This window comes from Schistocerca gregaria, chromosome 5 (assembly GCF_023897955.1).
Source record: "Schistocerca gregaria isolate iqSchGreg1 chromosome 5, iqSchGreg1.2, whole genome shotgun sequence".
NCBI lineage: Eukaryota > Metazoa > Arthropoda > Insecta > Orthoptera > Acrididae > Schistocerca > Schistocerca gregaria.
Window position 1 is genome coordinate 171124743 of NC_064924.1, and position 22401 is coordinate 171147143.

Genomic DNA, 22401 nt, shown 5'->3' on the forward strand with positions numbered 1-22401 from the left:
TGTGGCAGGATGTGTTTGCCAGTATTCAGCATTAAAAGATTCTCTCCGGAAGTCATGAGGTACAGACAGGTGCCACAAATAGTGTAAAGATACCTTTTCGTAAACATTGTGTTTGATCATGTACTTTGCTGTATCAGACGGTGTTGTATCATGTAGTCTCGTGTGGTTGGTTGGTTGTTTTCGGGAAGGAGACCAGACAGCGTGGTCATCGGTCTCATCGGAGTAGGGAAGGATGGGGAAGTAAGTCGGCCGTGCCCTTTCAGAGGAACCATCCCGGCATTTGCCTGGAGCGATTTAGGGAAATCACGGAAAACCTAAATCAGGATGGCCGGACACGGGATTGAACCGTCGTCCTCCCGAATGCGAGTCCAGTGTCTAACCACTGCGCCACCTCGCTCGGTGTGTCTTCTCGTGTGGCTATATTAAAATACGCGAGTGGCATCCCAAAGAAGTTATACGTTATTTCACAATAGAACGTCGCTAAAAGTCAGTTTCAGCTACAAGATACAGAACCTACGACCTGCGTGCTGTTTTCTGCGCTGGGGACATCAACTTGAAGACAGCAGGTTAGTGAACTATAACAGAACCTTCGTATTCCACACAGTGCAGTGGAAACAACTAGGCGCCTCACGTGTATTGCATGCACAGAACAAATGTGCTCAGTGGCACGTCATCTGCAGTAATTCAGAGGAGGTAAATGAGGATGATCGTTATTAACACCAACAATCAAATCATTATTCGTTGTCTGTTGTCATGATTAGAGTCAAACTACTGGAACACAATATTCTAGAATTGGTCGCACTAGCATTATGCAGGTGATTTAGATCCACCGGTCCCTCCCAGACCTCTTCTAACAAACCTGCAACTCCAATTTTAAGTGATCCATTTCATACCACCACTTACAAGGAGGCCACATGACGATCGGAATTTTGAAATTCTTTGTTCACTCTAAGACAAAAATAACGACACACCACGAAGGAATGATCCGAATGGGATGGAAATCAGTAGACGCGAAGTACATGAGAGACAAAATAAGAGGATTACAGTTTCAGACAAAAGTGTATGACTTGTTCAAGAGAGACAGCTTCACAATTTGAACAAGATCGCATTGGTCCGCCACTGGCCCTTATGCAAGAAGTCAATCGGCTTAGCATTCATGACAGAGTTCAGATGGCTCTGAGCGCTATGGGACCTAACATCTGAGGTCATCAGTGCCCTAGAATTTAGAACTACTTAAACCTAACTAACCTAAGGACATCACACACATCCAAGCCGGAGGCATGATTCGAACCTGCGACCGTATCGGTCCCTCGGTTCCATACTGAAGTGCCTAGAACCGCTCGGCCACAACGGCCGGCTCATGGCAGAGATGTTGTATGTTCTCCTGAGAGATATCGCACTGGATTCTGTACAACTGTCGGGTGTTGTTGTTGTTATGGTCTTCAGTCCTGAGACTGGTTTGATGCAGCTCTCCATGCTACTCTGTCCTGTGCAAGCTTCTTCATCTCCCAGTACCTACTGGAACCTACATCCTTCTGAATCTGCCTTGTGTATTCATCTCTTGGTCTTCCTCTACGATTTTTGCCCTCCACGCTGCCCTCCAATGCTAAATTTATGATCCCTTGATGCCTCAAAACATCTCCTATCAACCTATCCCTTCTTCTAGTCAAGTTGTACCACAAACTTCTCTTCTCCCCAATCCTATTCAATACCTCCTCATTAGTTACGTGATCTATCCACCTTATCTTCAGCATTCTTCTGTAGCACCACTACATTGTCAAAATTTCGAGATGGTGTGGTGCCCTGCCCACAAAACTCCAAACTTTCTCAATTAGTGAGAGATTAGGTGACCTTGCTGGCCAAGGTAGGGTTTGTCAAGCACGAAGACAAGCAGAAGAAACTCCCTTCTTGTGTGGACAGGCAATATTTTGCCGAAATGTAAGCCCAGGATGGATTGCCATGAAGGGTTACAAAACGGGGCGTAGAATATCGTCGACACACCACCCTGCTGTAAGCGAATCTTCCATGAAAGAAACACCACCCCAGCCCATCACACCTGGCTATCGGGCCGTATGGCAGCCGAGAGTCAGGCTAGTATCCCCCCGCTCTCGAAGGAGTCTCCAGACACGCCATGAGCCTAGAATACCATTGTTTGGAGTAGAATTGTCTTCAGTCACCAGTTGCGCTTCGTTCTGATCCTCGATGACCAGAGAAGACGTGTCAGTGGTGGGACACCAATCTGACTGTCGCCCGCCATACGGCCCCACAACTCCGAGTGGTGGTCTGGATAGCCATGTCTTTACATACACTGAAGAGCCAAAGAAACTGGTATAGGCATACGTATTCGAATCCAGATATACCAGGTGTACCAGTATGAAATGTGCGTTAAGATTCAAATGTGTCGACAGGGCACATTTGTTGTGAACGAGCCTTAATTTTTTTTTGTTTGGTTGGTATGACATCTGTCAAAGATATTTAGCATACATTAAGTGATGGAACAAACAATATCATGTTTTCATCGTGTTAACAATGTCGAATTTTGTACCAGGAAGTGATGATTTGCGGAAAGCATGAAGTTTTTGTTTTCATTTGAAAAAAAAAGTGTTTCAGAGTCACATCGAATGCTTGTCGAGGCATATGGTGATCATGCTCTATCAGAAGCAACTTGCAAGAGATGGTTTCAACGGTTCAGAAATAATGATTTTGATGTAAGAAATGAAGAACGTGGAAGACCACCAAAAAAGTTCCAAGACGCCGAATTGCAAGCAATATTGGATGAAGATAATACAGTAGTTTGAGTCAGAAGCAAATGGCAGCATTGTTAAATGTTGCACAACAAACAGTTTCTGACCGTTTGAAAGCTATGGGAAAGTACCGAAAGTGTGGAAAATGGATGCCACACGAATTGAATGAAAGACAGATGCAAAACCAAAAAACCATTAGTCAAAATTGGCTTCAAAGACATGAAAGAAAATCAATTTTGCATCGAATTGTTACCGGCGATTTATTTTAAGAATCCTAAACGGGATAACCATCCGGGACAACCATCAACATCGACTGCAAAACCAGATCGATTCGGCAAGAAGACAATGCTCTGTGTTTGGTGGGATCAGAAAGGTGTGGTGTATCATGAGCTTCTAAAACACAGCGAAACTGAGAATACTAATCGCTACAGACAACAAATGATCAATTTGAACTACGCTGTGAACGAAAAAAGACCAGAATGGGCCAGATGACATGGCAAAGTAATTTTTTTACACGACAATGCACCTGTACACAAAGCAAAACTGGTTCAGGATACAATCAAAACAATTGGCTGGGAGCTGCATTCCCCCCCTCCACCCCTCCCCCACGCCAGCCGCCGTATTCACCAGACTTGACCCCTTGCGACTACCATTTGTTTTCATCAATGGGTCACGCATTGGCTGAGGAACACTTCGATTCCTACGAAGAACTCGAAAATTGGGTGTCTGATTGGTTTGCTTCAAAAGACGAACATTTATATTGGCGTCGTGTCCACAAATTGCCAGAAACGTGGTCAAAATGTATAGAAAGCAATGGTCAGTACTTTGAATAAAATGTTTTTACTTTTCAATTCAAAATTAGTGTTTCATTTTCACAAGAAAACGCTCATTTCATACCGGTACACCAGGTATGTAACCAGGCCGAATACGGCGCTGCGGTCGGCAACAGCTATACAAGACAAGTGTCTGACGCAGCTGTTAGATCGGTTACGGCTGCTGCAATGGTAGGTTATTAAGAATTAAGTGAGTATGTATGTGGTGTTATTGTCGGCGCAAGAGCAAAGGGACACAACATCTCCGAGGCAGCGATGAATTGGAGATTTTCCCGTACGACCAATTCACGAGTGCACCTTGAATATCAGGAATCATATAAAACATGAAATCTCCGTCATCGCTGCGGCTGAAAAAAGATCCTACAAGAACAAGACCAACGATGACTGTAGGCTATCGTTCACCGTAACAGAAGTGGAACTCTTCGCAAATTGCTGCAGATTTCAATGCTGGACCATCAACAACTGTCAGCGTGCGAACCATTCAAAGAAACATCGTCGATATGGGCTTTCGCAACTGAAGGTCTACCCGTGTAATCTTGATGACTGCACGACACGTAGCTGGACGGCTCGCCTGGACCCGTCAGCGCCGGCATTGGACTGTTGATGACTGGAAACATGTTGCCTGTTCTCGGACGAGTCTCGTTTCAAATTGTATGGACATGGAGACAACCACATGAATCCATCGACCTTGCATGTCAGTAGGGGACTGTTGAAGCTGGAGGAGGCTTTGTAATGGTGTGAGACGTGAGCAGTTGGATTGATATGGGGCTTCTGATACGTCTAGATACGACTCTGACAGGTGACACGTACGTAAACGTACTGTCTGATCACCTGCATCCATTCACGTCCAGTGTGCATTTCGATGCACTTGGTCAATTCCAGCAGGACAATGCGACACCCCACACTACCAGAATTGCTACAGAGTGGCTCCGGGAATACTCTTGTAAGTTCCAATGCTCACCAAACTCCACAAACAGGAATATTATTGAGCATATCCGGGATACCTTGCAACGTACTGTTCAGAAGAGATCTCGTACTTTTACGGAATTATGGACAGTCATGCAGGATTCATGGCGACAGTTCCCTCCAGCACTACTTCAGTCGTTAGTAGAATCCATACCATGTCGTGTTGCGGCACTCCTGCGTGCTCACGGGTCCATACAGGATATATCGCAAGTGTGCCAATTTCCGTTGGCTCTTCAGTGTTTCTGGACCCCTTTGGTTGTGATCCGCGGCACCCTTACAGCACAGGAGCACGTCGACGATACTCTAGGCCCCTTTATGTTGGCCTTCATGGCAAGCCATCTGGAGCCTACATCTCAGCAAGATACTGCCCTCTCGCACACGACGAAAGCTTCTACTGCTCGTCTTCGTAACTGCCATATCCTACCTTGACGAGCAAGGTATTAGAAATAAGCAGACGTGTATTTTTCATAAAAATGATAATTCGATGTGTGTTAATTAGCATTAGTCGATGAATTTTATATTTAAAAAGCTTACGTATTAGAAGTGAATGGAAAAATAGACTAAAAAGATAATGACTAAAACATGGCATGAACCATTAATCACCAGTCCCGCCCATTTCACTTCTATGTATTTTACGCTTTATGGAAATGCCCGTAGTGCATGCACCTTTGTTTAAAAAACCTAAACTGGCTGGTAATGAAGCCCTGGCCCTCCCGCAAGGAGGGCAAACATTCTACAAGAAAGCCACAGTGCCTGCCGGAATACCAACATTACTCTAGAGCAGTGGTTCCCAACAGGTGGTCCGCGGACCCCCAGGGGTCCACAAGATGATATTAGAATAAAAAATATATTAATTATATTTCGTATGATAACAGATTTTTTTGTTTTGGCCGCTTCCTGCACGAGCAGAGCTTTAGCGAACCCTAACTTCTGCGTCTAGCGTCTTCCTAGAGCCAATTAACACTAGCACACTCTAACGCAGAACTAGAATTAGATAGAGGCAAATAGTTCTGCTGTATACCTTAGACTGTGCGCGCTGCCTATTTGCAGCTGACAACTGACAGTCACTTTACACAGAAACTCGCATTTCCGACGACAATCGGCCATTGTTAATTTATTGCCAGTGCTTTCACAAACCGTGTTGTTTACATATTCAATATTCTGTATTAAAACAGTAGTATTTGTAAAGCGTTCATGAAAAACAAATATAGGACATGCGGCCAGATTTCAGAGTGAGAGTTTCAGGTTTGGAACATAATATTTCAGAAATAATGAACTCAAAAGTCAGACTGAACTCATCTCATTAAGAACTGAAAATTAAAACTAACTGAATACTGATGGAGTACTCTGTTGTAACTGTATTTTTTCAAATAAATATTACCTTGTAAGAAATTAGTGTTTTCTCATTTTTCACACATGTCTACTCAATGCAATCTCAAGTATAGTACACTTGAAAGACCAATAGAACCAGTTTTAATTTTTTCCTATCGTTTTCAGTTCATACTCAATTTTTACTTTTTAAAGGAGTTTGTTATACTAAACACCCTGATTTGAAGACAAAGATTTTGAGCAATAATCCAAAATTTAACAATAAGAACTATGGCTAAATTTAAAAAGTTTTAAGCTGAATGTTTTTTCAATAATGAATATGTCAATGTTTCTTACAAATACCAAAAATAGAAAAAGTATAAAAAGATTCTTAATTTGGCTTTTTTAGGTACTTGATACTGTGATATGACGAGATACCAATCATGCTCGATGAGGGGGTCCTCGAGAAAATTTTGTTGGCAACCCCTGCTCTAGAGTATTAAACTTACTCGGAAAAATTCAATGTCGATTTTCTCGAGAATATTTGACTTTGTCTCTAATTGCTTCGATCTATTGATATTTATGTTCTGAACTTATGGTACCATAAATATGAAAATTACAATAATACGATTGCTTGTAGTCTGTTTCTTAGTGTTATTCCTAACCAGTGTTCAAGATGTTCATCACGAGTATTGTAATTAGGCACTATCCTGTTCTTTCCTTTTGTGGTGATGTGTATCCACACATTGGTTCTATCGTTGGAAAACCATTTCTGCTATAAGAACTTAAAAATAAGTCCGTGGATATTTTATTTACGCGGTTCAAACCTTCAGCTGTGTGCGAATAAAAACACTTTCCAGAAGCCTCATGAAGAAGTGGTTAACTTGTTTGACCTCACACCCATCGAGCTGTGTGCTCATACTTACTCCAGCTATCAATTTCTTGGGCTCCCGTTTTGCTTTGTTCGTCAATGAATCCTCTGTTCTTGAGCTGCATCATAAGGTGCAGGAAGTCATTGCGGACAATGCTGTGCTGTTCGCGGTACTCCACAGTCTTATGCACCACTTCCTGAAAGTATCTGAAGACTTCATTATCGCCTCTTTGTAACCTGAAAGCAGGGAAAGTACGTATATACATTCAAAGTCACGAAGTAAGTAGTAAGATTAAATCGCAACCAAAGGAGGGCACTTTCTCTTACTTTACTCGTTGTCGCTCAATCGATAAAAGTTCCCCTCGATCGCTTTTGTTGTATTCAGCATTCGTTAATCCAATGTACGTGATATTTGATGTAATACACATATGGTTGTCAAGTTTTTCTGATGTAGATACAATGCGAATGTAACTTCATACACCTACACGGCCCGCCGGCCGCAGTTGTCTCGCGGTTCTAGGCGCGCAGTCCGGAACCGTGCGACTGCTACGGTCGCAGGTTCGAATCCTGCCTCGGGCATGGATGTGTGTGATGTCCTTAGGTTAGTTAGGTTTAAGTAGTTCTAAGTTCTAGGGGACTAATGATCACAGCAGTTGAGTCCCATAGTGCTCAGAGCCATTTGAACCATTTGAACCTAGACGGCTATGTAAATGATTATGGTTGCAGTTCTGTTATAGGTAGAACGACCACTAATGTGCATTAGTGATGTTTCTGTTTAGAGTAGATAACAGGCGTGGTAGGGTATACAGCAGAGGAAATGAGTATAAAGGCATGGATATTTGCAGGAAAATTAACGTTGTCGTTTGGAATAGTTGTACACAGTGTATATGGAATAGTATGAAATCCAGTATACATACAATTGCTGCCAAATGGTATCAAATTTGATGCCAGTAGTGCAGTATATAGCAACGTTTCTCGTGGTAGAGGGTGGAAGTCGGTATAAAGGCAGTCGGCTCTGTGCGGTGTTAGTGTATACATACCTGCCTTTACTGAAGATAGGACATAAACATCTATGTGGAAGAGCAGAAGCAGGCGGAAGCATTTTCCAACCAGCAAACACGGATGTGTTTAGTATGTCTGCCACAATCCATAGCAAAGTTTAAGTAAGTGCAGACCATGAGCGTATAAATACCTAGCCATTTTTGTACTGAAACCATCTAGTGTTAGTATCGCAGCGCTAACCCCATATATACGGAATTTATTTATTTTAATCATCTGTTAAATTCTTATGGTCTGTTACAGATAAATAACAGACCGAATGTTGCACATGAATTGATAAGAATTAGGTACATAATATTTTAATATTATTTCAAATTGTTAGTAATAACTAAGCAGTACGCTATTCAAGAGGGAAAAATCTGCAAGAATAACGATATTAAAACAAAATAATAATAGTGCTAAGTGAAAATGTCTGAATTTTACCATTTGGACATCCAGAATCCAGAAGGCACACACTACTGGCCTGTTTCGCTATGTAACATTGGTAGGTCACAAATTCTGTAATTTATAGTTCTGGACTACATTACTACAACACTACACTAGACTACACTGCTGTACTTCATATTACAACCAAGCAGGAGCTCTCACTTGTCTGGATGGTTAACCCTAACACAGTGAGTTACTGTGCCACCCAAGGTGTAGAGGTTGGGAGATGGCTGTCAGGGATTTGGTAATTCCTTCCTGGCCTTCCCCGAGGCTCGTGTCCAAATTGCTTCCAGAAAGTTGCGGGCTTTCAATCAATAATGAATGAGATGACAGTGTGGTGACTCTCAGCTACGTACCCTCTGACCCAGAGTCCAGAGTTGTAGTATTAAAAGTTTTGGCTGGTTTTGTCGTCTAGGGGCTGCGATACAAAGCTGCCGCATTCAAGCCAAATACTGCTGAGTCTACAGTATAAAATATACTGGGTGATCGAAAAGTCAGTATAAATTTGAAAAATGAATAAATTACGGAATAATGTAGATAGAAAGGTACAAATTGACACACATACTTGGAATGACATGGGGTTTTATTAGAACCAAAAAAATAGAAACGTTCAAAAAATGTCCGACAGATGGCGCTTCATCTGATCAGAACAGCAATAAGTAGCACAACAAAGTAAGACAAAGCAAAGATGATGTTCTGTACAGGAAATGCTCAATATGTCTACCATCATTCCTCAACAATAGCTGTAGTCGAGGAATAATGTTGTGAACAGCAGTTTAAAGCATGTCCGGAGTTATGGTGAGGCATTGGCATCGGATGTTGTCTTTCAGCATCCCTAGAGATGTCAGTCGATCACGGTACACTTGCGACTTCAGGTAACCCCAAAGCCAATAATCGCATGGACTGAGGTCTGGGGACCTGGGAGACCAACCATGACGAAAGTGGCGGCTGAGCACACGATCATCACGAAACGACGAGCGCAAGAGATCTTTAACGCGTCTAGCAATATGGTTTTTTTTGTTCAAATAAAACCCCATTTCATTCCAAGCATGTGTGTCAATTTTTACCTCTCTATCTACATTATTCCGTGGTTTATTAAGTTTTCAAATTTATACTGACTTTTTGAAATGTACGGCCAAACGTTCAGGAAACATACCTCACACACATATAAAGAAAAGATGTTATGTGGACATGTGTCCGCAACGCTTAATTTTCATGTTAGAGCTCATTTTAGTTTCGACAGTATGTACTGTACTTCCTTGATTCACCGCCAGTTGGCCCAATTGAAGGACGAAATTGTGCAATCACGTCATCAACACAGAGTTTCTGTGAACGTTTGGGTAGGCATTGTAGGTGATGTCTTGATTGGGCCCCATGTTCTTCCACCTAAGCTCAATGGAGCACGTGTAAGTAGGCTGTTTACGTTTTCTTATTGGTAACGGCACGTAGCGCTCTGTATGAAAAATCACTGGCTGTGCCGTGTGCAGTCTGTGGCTGGTTTGCATTGTTGTCTGCCATTGTAGTGTTGGGCAGCAGCAGCTGGATGCTAACAGCGCGTAGCGTTGCGCAGTTGGAGGTGAGCCGCCAGCAGTGGTGGACGTGGGGAGAGAGATGGCGGAGTTTTGAAATTTGTAAGAATTGGTGTCACGGACTGATATATATATATATATATATATATATATATATATATATATATATATAATGACTATTAAGGTAAATACATTGTTTGTTCTGTATTAAAATCTTTCATTTGCTAACTATGCCTATCAGTAGTTAGTGCCTTCAGTAGTTTGAATCTTTTATTTACCTGGCAGTAGTGGCGCTCGCTGTATTGCAGTAGCTTGAGTAACGAAGATTTTTGTGAGGTATGTGATTTGTGAAACGTATAGGTTAATGTTAGTCAGGGCCATTCTTTCGTAGGGATTTTTGGAAGTCAGATTGCGTTGCGCTAAAAATATTGTGTTTCAGTTTAATCACAATCATGTATAATTGTTCTAAGGGGACGTTTCACACGTTATCATGATTTCATACGGGATACTCTACCTGTGCTGCTAGTACATGTGCCTTTACAAGTACAACACAACATGTGGTTCATGCACGATAGAGCTCCTGCACATTTCAGTCGAAGTGTTCGTACGCTTCTCAACAACAGATTCGGTGACCGATGGATTGGTAGAGGCGGACCAGTTCCATGGCCTCCACGCTCTCCTGACCTCAACCCTCTTGACTTTCATTTATGGGGGCATTTGAAAGCTCTTGTCTACGCAACCCCGGTACCAAATGTAGAGACTCTTCGTGCTCGTATTGTGAACAGCTGTGATACAATACGCCATTCTCCAGGGTTGCATCAGCGCATCAGGGATTCTGTGCAACGGAGGGTGGATGCATGTATCCTCGCTAACCGAGGACATTTTGAACATTTACTGTAACAAAGTGTTTGACGTCACACAACGTTCTGTTGCTGTGTGTTTCCATTCCGTGATTGATGTGATTTGAAGAGAAGTAATGAAATGAGCTCTAACATGGAAAGTAAGCGTTTCCGTACACATGTCCACATAACATATTTTCTTTCTTTGTGTGTGAGGAGTGTTTCCTGAAAGTTTGGCCGTACCTTTTTGTAACACCCTATATAATTGCAATTAAATAAAATATGCAGGTAATCTTAATGGCTTTAAATAATGAGTACGATAGTAGAAGTACTTTTGAGAATGTGGTATATTTCTGCAAAACAGTTATTGGTGTCGATGGTCCAGCAATTAAATAAAATAAAAAGTTGAATAACTGAGGAACAATAGATTGCTACTGCACGTAATTAATTATGAGCAACAACATAGCTCGCAAGATATTCACTGCTAAACGCAGACTACGTCTTCACTGTAGAAACTACGAAAATCTCACAAGTGCACAAGTCAGCAGTAGGAAGTATTCCTATCTGCTAGGACCACGCACAAACCGCTCCACGCTCTCCAAGTCCCTCTCGCGACCTTGCGTCCCTCGCGCCGCCGCGTCCAGCACTTCCCGTGTCCTGTCCCATTCTCTCCCTCGCGCTGCACAGCCCAGCAGTCTTTTCCCTCTTCCACCCTGTCTCCCCATTCACGAACGCTGTGATTCGCTAGAGCGCTCGAGCCATGCCTTCAAGCCAGCGCACCCACACAAAGATAATAAAATACGTTTCTTTTAATTTACGTCTGTGGTCACATACTTTTGTTAATAGATTACCAATTTCGGTCTTTAATGACCATCAGCAGTTCTGCAGCAAAAACTCTACTCAGAATGGAAAAAGGCCGTGCTCTTAATTTGTTAGATGAGCTTGAAATTTATAAAGCAAAAAATAGAGAACCAACTAAACTACTTAACTAGCAAAATGTCTTTGTACCCAATGCCCAATTTTCTTAGTTTGACAATGTTTTGCTCTAATCACTGCTTCTTTTTCCTTTATTGTTATTTTAATCACCTGTACATCAGGCAGGCTGGCAGCAGCATCCGATGCTGTTCTTCACATAGACCAAAAAAAATGGTGGGCAAAAGCAGTAGACACAGAATACAAAAAACACAAAGCCGTTCACACTCGACGAAAATCACACTAAAAACTGTCACCACAACGCACAAACACTGATGATTTCGACGGCACATGTGAACGTTAGAGCGGGATGGCGAATACTGAACACAAGCACGATGGCACACACACGAGAAATGGATGGCGATGATCTCTGGCGCGCGAATGTCCACATAGCGTGTGCGAGTCCGGGGACCTGCCAAGAGGGGAAGAAGGGGGAGGGGGATGGAGAGGGGAGAGCAAAGATGCCAATGGCAGAGGAGATGGGAGGAGGAATGGAGGTATGGGGGTAGGGGAAGCCCGGGGGAGAAGTGGGGAGAAAAGGAGGAGGGAGGGAAGGGGGAGAGAAGGGAGAGAGGGTGCCCATAGGAACAAGCACAGGAAGAGAGAGGGAGGATCAAAGTTGGTAGGAGGGGTAGAGGGAAGGGAGGGGGGCATCATCAGGGAGGGGGAGCTGGCGGAAGCCACCTTGGGAGAGGGTATTGAGAGTGGAGAGATGGAGAGCAGGCGGGACATGTAGGTACAGGTGCGGCAACAGACGGGGGTGGGAGAGGATGGGAGAGACCAGTGGGTGAGGAGGATCGAGTTTACGGGAAGTGTAGTGGATTCGTATCCGTCTAATCACTTTTTTTTTGTTTTCTTTATCGAATTTCAATTCCCCCCCGAAGGGGGCGGGCTGGAAGCAGCGTGGTATGCCACTCTTCAGCCTACAGACTTTGTTAAAAAAGATGAAGAGAATAAATAATAAAAACAGGCGATAAAATCAGAAACTTAAAGAGTAAAACAGCGAAAAAAAATCGTGGAATTTAAAACAAAGAACAGAGGGATGATGATGCTATTAAAATACATACGAAGCAAACAGGTAAAAAAATAGACAGACAATTAAAAAAAACACGGCGACAGTTTGGTTTCTGTTCGTAAAAGTCTAATGACTGCATGCCTCTGTTATATATAGTGTATTCATAAGTTCACCTGTTATTGAGTGCCTCACATATTTACTTCTTTTACATACGTTTTATGCATGACTCTAGTATGTTCTTGTTCCTTGTCCATTCATTTCGTAGACTGAATTAATCAGATAATATGGAACATTTACTGGAACGGAATTTTATCATTCTTTTCTTGCAACGGAGTACCGCAAGGTACAAGGGGCCCTCTGCCGGTCACGTTCCTCAAGATACTTCCCGCCTAAGCGGAATTCTGGCGTTAGCGCTAACAGAGGGCGCTGATTATGTGCAGCACTATGTTTTTTTTTCATTTGTGGCTTCTTTAGCGATTTCTTTTTTGGTTGTTTAATATTACCCGGTGCACTATCAACGTTGTTAAATATTTATGTCTTTTTAAATATATTACTTTTGTCGTGTTCTTCTTTTGGTTGCTTTTTATTACCGTAATGTCTTTTATACATTATAAGCTTATTACAGACTTCAACTATTGTATCCCTCTTTATTTTCGCTGTTTCAATTACTTATTGAAAACTAGTGTATGTCGACATTAGCGACCTCTGGTGAACTTACAACACAAACATCTTGTAGCAACTGTACGGCAGCTTGTTTTAAACACTAGTGCTACTGACAACATGACTCGTGCATGTGATGTTATTTATATGTATTTGACGATTCTGGTGCTGATTCCACATTTAACATTTGACGATGCCACTATGGCTGCAGTACATTAGGACTTTGTTTTTATAAACAGGTATGCCTCGTCATATTTAAAGTGCATAAATGTAAATTTTGTCAGTACCACTTTTCATTATCGTCTGCGTATTGTCCTTAAGCTGTACACAGTTTGCGAGTATACTTATGTTTTTCCCAGTATTGCTGCAGATCTGATGACGGTAATTAAAGGTCGAAACTGGTAATCTGTTAACAAAATGTTTGTGACCACAGACGTAAATTAACGAAAACTTATTACATATACGGGTCTCTGTTTTTACCGGACGATGTCGCAGCATGTGATAATAAAATGCATTCGAAATTCTGGATTTACATTTAAATAACTTGAAATTAAATAAATATTCCTACGGCTGGACCATAAACACGCTCTAACACACATCATTAGATACATAAACAAATTAAATAAACATACACTCCTGGAAATTGAAATAAGAACACCATGAATTCATTGTCCCAGGAAGGGGAAACTTTATTGACACATTCCTGGGGTCAGATACATCACATGATCACACTGACAGAACCACAGGCACATAGACACAGGCAAGAGAGCATGCACAATGTCGGCACTAGTACAGTGTATATCCACCTTTCGCAGCAATGCAGGCTGCTATTCTCCCATGGAGACGATCGTAGAGATGCTGGATGTAGTCCTGTGGAACGGCTTGCCATGCCATTTCCACCTGGCGCCTCAGTTGGACCAGCGTTCGTGCTGGACATGCAGACCGCGTGAGACGATGCTTCATCCAGTCCCAAACATGCTCAATGGGGGATAGATCCGGAGATCTTGCTGGCCAGGGTAGTTGACTTACACCTTCTAGAGCACGTTGGGTGGCACGGGATACATGCGTACGTGCATTGTCCTGTTGGAACAGCAAGTTCCCTTGCTGGTCTAGGAATGGTAGAACGATGGGTTCGATGACGGTTTGGATGTACCGTGCACTATTCAGTGTCCCCTCGACGATCACCAGAGGTGTACGGCCAGTGTAGGAGATCGCTCCCCACACCATGATGCCGGGTGTTGGCCCTGTGTGCCTCGGTCGTATGCAGTCCTGATTGTGGCGCTCACCTGCACGGCGCCAAACACGCATACGACCATCATTGGCACTAAGGCAGAAGCGACTCTCATTGCTGAAGACGACACGTCTCCATTCGTCCCTCCATTCACGCCTGTCGCGACACCACTGGAGGCGGGCTGCACGATGTTGGGGCGTGAGCGGAAGACGGCCTAACGGTGTGCGGGACCGTAGCCCAGCTTCATGGAGACAGTTGCGAATGGTCCTCGCCGATACCCCAGGAGCAACAGTGTCCCTAATTTGCTGGGAAGTGGCTGTGCGGTCCCCTACGGCACTGCGTAGGATCCTACGGTCTTGGCGTGCATCCGTGCGTCGCTGCGGTCCGGTCCCAGGTCGACGCGCACGTGCACCTTTCGCCGACCACTGGCGACGACATCGATGTACTGTGGAGACCTCACGCCCCACGTGTTGAGCAATTCGGCCGTACGTCCACCCGGCCTCCCGCATGCCCACTATACGCCCTCGCTCAAAGTCCGTCAACTGCACATACGGTTCACGTCCACGCTGTCGCGGCATGCTACCAGTGTTAAAGACTGCGATGGAGCTCCGTATGCCACGGCCAACTGGCTGACACTGACGGCGGCGGTGCACAAATGCTGCGCAGCTAGCGCCATTCGACGGCCAACACCGCGGTTCCTGGTGTGTCCGCTGTGCCGTGCGTGTGATCATTGCTTGTACAGCCCTCTCGCAGTGTCCGGAGCAAGTATGGTGGGTCTGACACACCGGTGTCAATGTGTTCTTTTTTCCATTTCCAGGAGTGTATATCAAAGGAACAGAACAAAAGGTAGGCCAGTAGCCTAATGTTTCTGTGCTTTCTAAAACACAGTAAATATTTAACCAATTTCTTCACGAATAGTATATATAGGATATAAACAAAGTTATAGATGAATAAATATATTTATAAGCATGTTGCTAGCGTTTTTTCGTGTAACTATGAAGTACTTATGGTGTGGCGCGATCGATAGTAATCGGCCACTTTGACCTCCAATAATTCATGTACTATTCAAGTTACATGCCTGTAATTTATACCAATTTAGGTTTTTACTAATAGCTTTATAACGACACGTCGATCGACGAAATTGGATGAACCGTTTGGATTTTGGAAATTCGTTGTTGGGTGTTACTTTTATAATTTACAGTCAGATACTAAACTTTAAATTAATGAAGATATTGAAAATCTGATTACACCATCGAAATCACCGTGCAAATAATAGAAATGTCTCTTTTTGAGGTATTATGATTCATCTAGGTACTATTAATTTCCATACGAACTGTGAAATGTCTGTGATTAAGGTTTCACGAAGTCCGCAATCTTTGGCTCTCCCGGCGTACACGTCTCTTTAATCGGCACAGCGTCACCAAGGAATTCGCAGCCACGCGCTGGGACCACCCCCGTCGCTCAGCTAATGTTGGGCAACACGTGGCCGCTGCCAGGGCCCGGCTTGCCGAGCGGCCCATGCGGCCACACCAACTCCGAACTTAGATTATTTCCAGGGTGCCACAGCTCGCCCGTTACCTTACAAGGTTGTTGTAGGTGGACGTTATCATGATATAAAACATCTTCATGATTTTCTCTCAGCCATGAGAAAGGCTCGCAGTTCGTAAGCTGATATCTTAGCTCCAAGGGAATTCATCTTCTGCCACAGTTCGTCATTCCTTATTATAATATAGACATTTGCACTTCCAATTGCGTTCCTGTCCTGTTCTGCACACTGCAGGCGACGTGATCTGTGGTACTGATTGCTCCAAAGTCGCCAGTGGCTGTAGCGTGCTGTCCAATTTTTAGTAAGTAGCTAAGGTACGGACCATGTCCCGATCGGTAGTGTATAGAGAGCCTGTATACAGGCAGAGTGGCCACAGGTGAAGCTGCACGTGTTTGGTTGATTATCTTTGGCAGAAAAATGGCGCCAAACGTCTCTCGCGCTTTCTATGTTCGCCGTGCTTTTGAGTTGAATTGAAGTTCAGAGGACTTTTGGAAACGATTAAAAGGTATTTGAATTATTGAGAGACTTATGCGTTGTCCATTCATGTCCGATTTAGTTGTATATCATTTTTAGTACGTAATTTGCGTTTGCGATTTTAAATACGAGTTGAAATAATGAAGCGTTTTGTGATGAAGTCGGTAGGCCTACATGTTTGAAGTAAAGACGTTAGTAATTGTACAGTATTGCTTTCGACATATGTAATTCGTTCTGCAGTCGTTCGTAAACGATGCCAGGTTGTGCTGCATTTGGTTGTTTCAATAGAGGCGAAGGTGGATTTCGCATGTTAGCATTTCCACGCAATGAGGAAGACGAAAGCAGTGGGCAGTCGCAGTCAACAGGGCTGACATAAATCAAACAGGAGCCTTGTGGAAACCAACCAAGTACTCTTATCTATGTAAAGTAAGTCGTTTATGATTTTTACTGCATATAAAACAACTTGCAATATATATCGTTAAATTGGAAACAGACCTGTAAATTGGCTGTGTGAACATTATTATAAGACATTATTCTTATAAACAAAGGCACTTAATGAATGATTCCGCCATGTTGTCTTTTGCTTTTGATTCGGTGAGTGTGTACTCCACTACTCCACTATTAGCCATTCAAAAGTCCCGCCCGCAGTTTGGCAGAAAAATGGCAGCCGTATCGTCCGGTTGGCCACTCCCTCCCTATACAGGCTCTATAGTAGTGTATAGCTCCATCGCTTGTACGGAAGTATATCGTTCGTGTTCTTTTTTTTATGTTAGCAAGGAACTGGTAGGTTCTCGACTCTTTTTCTACCCAGTTGCTTTACATCGATGTTAATTCCAAGGTATCTATATGCTTTTTTTTCTTTCCACAGGTTGGTCATTTACTCTCGCTGTTGGAATTCTTCCGGGCGGGGTGGCCGGGCGGTTCTAGGCGCTACAGTCTGGAACCGTGAGACTGCTACGGTCGCAGGTTCGAATCCTGCCTCGGGCATGGATGTGTATAATGTTCTTAGGTTGGTTAGGTTTAAGTAGTTCTAAGTTCTAGGGGACTGATGACCTCAGAAATTAAGTCCCATAGTGCTCAGAGCCATTGTTTGTTGGATTTCTCGTTCTTAATAATATTCCTTTTAGAGACATATAGACTGTTTTGTGCGCTGCTGTTTTTAGTTTGTTTCCTAAGCACCACTTGCTTAGTCTTTCAAGCAATACCCTACTGTTTTCCTCTAAAGTTTCCAGAATGCTGTACGGGGTCTGAAGTTTGACGCTGCATCGGGGCAAGCTGACCTGAGACATGAGACAAAGAGCTGCCATTACTGCAGGGGAGCCGAGCCCTGGAGCAGCAATGCGTCTGCAGTGGGTCGCTGCGTCGCCCATTGTCACCGGCCGGGCAGTGCTGGAGACATCAACTGTGTATCGGCCGCCTCCGACTCAGCTGCCGAGTATGGGGACGTGGCTAACAGATGCAGTGGCGTCACACCATCGCTCCGCCATGCTATGCTCTGTCGGCATTGCTGGATGTCATGCCCCCACAGCCGAAGACAACTCAATGCCTCAACCATACCGCTACTTCTTACAATGACTTACACTGGAGAGCCATAATAAAAAAAAATTGAAAAGCACGAAACACTCTCTCTGACTGGCTTTCGTCACAGTGAAGTCTGTGTACGTGCAATAGTTCAATTCATTTATCTTGGCGGTTCGCGCATGTCCCCCCCCCCCTCCCCCCCAGACGCGGAAGATTGCTGCGTTGCCAGTTGTACGCGCCAGGAGAAGCACTTACGTTTAGGGGGGAGCGCGCAGTTTATGAAGTAAAGCCACCACGGCCGCATTAACCATTTCGCAGCTACAGAGACGTGCTCCCCGCATTCCGCGATGTACGCGATTTAATCATCACTGCACTGGTCGCCTGTGCAGACACATGGTGTTTCGACTGCTTTGACACACTTTATCATTCGATTTCACAAAAAGTATTTGGCCCAAAAATTTGAATTTTACACATCTTCTTGACTGATACCTTCCCCCCATAAATGACTTAATTTTGTTTCGATGTTCAACGCAGTTATTGTGCAGCATTAGATGTAGTAAACCACTGCACGAAATTTGAAGAGTTTGCAGAGGTAACATTCTATATCGTATACTTTCCGTATCGTCGATTTTAGTTCCCACTAGAAATTTCAAAAAATTACGTTCAAACGAATAAAATTCATGAAGTAAGACATTGTTTTTAAATAAAGAAAATATTAAGCACCGATCAAGGTTTGAACTCAGAACCTTTCGCTTAGCAGCCATATACTTTTTTTTTAATCTCATTTTGTTCTATAGTGTTCGTTGAATTTGTTCGTGGCGGACGTCCGTTGACATCCGTTCAGGTTGTTCGTTGATCCGTTCACTCAGGTTTTTTATTACAGAGGGTAGCTAAACCCTCTGACCGAACATGCTGAGCTACCGTGCCGGCGACATTAATCTTTTCACTCGAGGGAAGACTTGAACCAAAGACCTCTCGTTCCGCAGCTGCTCACGCTAATCACGGGACCAGGGCGCTCCTGTAACCATTACACTATCACAAGTTCGATACATCTTCCCAAGGAATTTAAAATATCACGCAAAATACCGACAAACACTGTTGGTATGACTATGAATAACTCACGTTTCGTCGAAGTACAATAGGAAATAAACAATTACCGCTGTTCTTAATTGCAAAAATGCGGTTAGTGAGAATGATACAAACACCTTTCCTTTCGGTCGCCTGAATTAGGAAGCTTATTGCTTGTTTTGTTTAATTAATTAATAGAATATGAAGCAATTGGTTGGTTCAAATGGCTCTGAGGACTATGGGACTTAACATCTATGGTCATCAGTCCCCTAGAACTTAGAACTACTTAAACCTAACTAACTTAAGGACAACACGCAACACCCAGCCATCATGAGGCAGAGAAAATCACTCACCCCGCCCGGAATCGAACCTAGGAACCCAGGCCCGGGAAGCGAGAAAGCTACTGCACAACCACGAGATGCGGGCTATGAAGCAATTGGTAGAAAGAATGCTTTTTCCAAACTTTCTATAAAAGAAAGACAGCTATCAAGACATTCCTTTTGTTCAATGACTTTATTTATGACTGAATGTGTCTAAAATTGAAGACATTCGTCCGTGCTCTGCACTGCAGTCGAGCACTGGCAACGTCGTTCTCCGTTCATTGGCTGACTGTGTTTTGTGACGTCAGATGCGCAGAACGAACCTAAACTCGGCCGCCGTCATAAATGACCCGCACTTTAGTAGGTTTTATAGGAGCAGCGCACAGCACTTTGGATCGACGTAGAGATGTGACTGAATTACAGAAAGGAGCTACCATATTTAAATACCTGGGACACTACAGTTAGTGATGTATCCCTCTTTGTTGGTGTATCAACGCTGACAGTCTACCATGTCTATAAGGAACTGTGTACGCATGTAATAAGGCATAAGAACGATGGTCATAAAAGATCCCAACTAACAGGGACCGGAGAGGATTGTCACGCCAACGTTATTTGGTGCTATCAGGGAATGTAGAGGCACAAACAACATTTTTCCTAGTGCACTTTGTGAAGGTAACTGCAGTCAGTGGACGTGTAGAGTAAGCTATCCTGACAAAAGGAGCATCCTGAAAGGGGAATATAAAGACGTATGTCGCGAGTGGGCGAAAAACCACAGAAAATGGTCATTAGCTCACTAAAGGTGTGTTAGGTGCCCGGAAAAGTAGACATTTTGTAATTGATGCAAGGCGTGAAGACTACCAACGGTCCAATGAGCATTTGACGGGCAGTATGTGGATAGTGAGGTGCAAGCAAGAGGTAGTTATGTAATGATTTGGACATTTTTCTCTTACATTCATTTGAATCGACTTATTCAGGAAGCACGTACACTAAGTAAGGTGTCAGTTTCAAAATTCTCAGTGACCAAGTACTGTCCTTACTTGTATAGTGCCGCAAACCAGTCTTTGGTAGGAAAATAATTAGTCCTTAAGTAAGGAAAAATAGAGTGGATATACCAAATAGTGTTGCATTAACAGACGCTGGACGTTACATGTATATGTGGCGAGATGCGGGTTACAACAACAAACACGCGATTCTGCAGCTAGGATAACAGAGGTCAACGTTAAATTGCGTTGCACGGCCATAACCAGGTAGCCAGTGGGGTGTTGCTACCACACCAGGGCGAGTCTCTTGTTCTGGCACCGTGACGAGGCGTCGGGTTTTAACGAAACAAATCGGCACTGGACGCATATAACTAAGTCTCGATTACAAGGCAGGGATCAGTTCGTATCACCAGCAGTACCAACATACGCCAGAGCAACGTCAGAGATCGTGACAATTGGGACAGCTGCATCTACATCTACATCTACATACATACTCCGCAATCCACCTTACGGTGCGTGGCGGAGGGTACCTCGTACCACAATTAGCATCTTCTCTCCATGTTCCACTCCCAAACAGAACGAGGAAAAAATTACTGCCTATATGCCTCGGTACGAGCCCTAATCTTTCTTATCTTATCTTTGTGGTCTTTCCGCGAAATGTAAGTTGGCGGCAGTAAAACTGTACAGCAGTCGACCTCAAATGCTGGTTCTCTAAATTTCCTCATTAGCGATTCACGAAAAGAACGCCTCCTTACCTCTAGAGACTCCCACCCGAGTTCCTGAACCATTTCCGCGTGATGATCAAACCTACCAGTAACAAATCTAGCTGCCCGCCTCTGAATTACTTCTATGTCCTCCCTCAATCCGACCTGATAAGGATCCCAAACGCTCGAGCAGAACTCAAGAATAGGTCGTATTAGTGTTTTATAAGCGGTATCCTTTACAGATGAACCACATCTTCCCAAAATTCTACCAATGAACCGAAGACGACTATGCGCCTTCCCCACATGCCATTACATGCTTGTCCCACTTCATACCGCTGTGCAATGTTACGCCCAAATATTTAATAGACGTGACTGTGTCAAGAGCTACACTACTAATGGAGTATTCAAACATTACGGGATTCTTTTTCTATTCATGTGCATTAATTTACATTTGTCTATATTTATAGTTAGCTGCCATTCTTTACACCAGTCACAAATCCTGTCCAAGTCATCTTGTATCCTACTATAGTCACTCAACGACGACACCTTCCACAGCATCATCAGCAAACAGCAGCACATTGCTATCCACCCTATCCAAAAGATCATTTACGTAGATAGAAAATAACAGCGGACCTACCACACTTCCCTGGGGCACTCCAGATGATACCCTCACCACCGATGAACACTCACCATCGAGGACAACGTACTGGGTTCTATTACTTAAGTCTTCGAGCCACTCACATACTTGGGAACCAATCCCATATGCTCGTACCTTAGTTAGGAGTCTGCAGTGGGGCACCAAGTCAAACGCTTTCCGGAATTCAAGGAATGTGGCATCCGTCTGATACCTTTCATTCATGGATCGCAAGATATCATGTGAAGAAAGGGAGAGTTGCGATTCGCAGGAGCAATGCTTTCTAAAGCCGTGCTGATACATGGACAGCAACTTCTCTGTCTCAAGGAAATTCATTGTATTCGAACTTAGAATATGTTCAAGAATCCTGCAACCAACCGATGTTAAGGATATTGGTCTGTAATTCTGAGGATCCGTCCTTCTACCCTTCTTATATACAGGCGTCACCTGCGCTTTTTTCCAATCACTCGGGACTTAACGTTGGGCAAGAGATTTGCGATAAATGCAAGCTAAGTAAGCAGCCGGTGCAGTAGAGTACTCTCTGTAAAACCGAATTAGAATTCCATCAGGACCTGGCGATGGGTTGGAGAATGTGCTGCACCTGCGGTCGGCACTAAGTCCTTCATGGGACTTGGGGTCTCAGCCAGGCCAATCTGCCGTCTACGAGCGCTTAGTGTGACGCTTGAGCTAGTCGCGGGACT

General features: G+C 43.7%; 1 protein-coding gene across 1 annotated transcript in view; it reads right to left on the minus strand.

The window, feature by feature from the left end:
• Positions 1 to 22401, minus strand: part of LOC126273058 (cytochrome P450 6k1-like) — a 93073-nt gene that overhangs the window by 19372 nt on the left and 51300 nt on the right. Inside the window, exon 5 of the mRNA XM_049976464.1 lies at positions 6778 to 6959. Coding sequence (XP_049832421.1) covers positions 6778 to 6959 — 182 coding nt within the window. The remainder of the gene's footprint in view (positions 1 to 6777; positions 6960 to 22401) is intronic.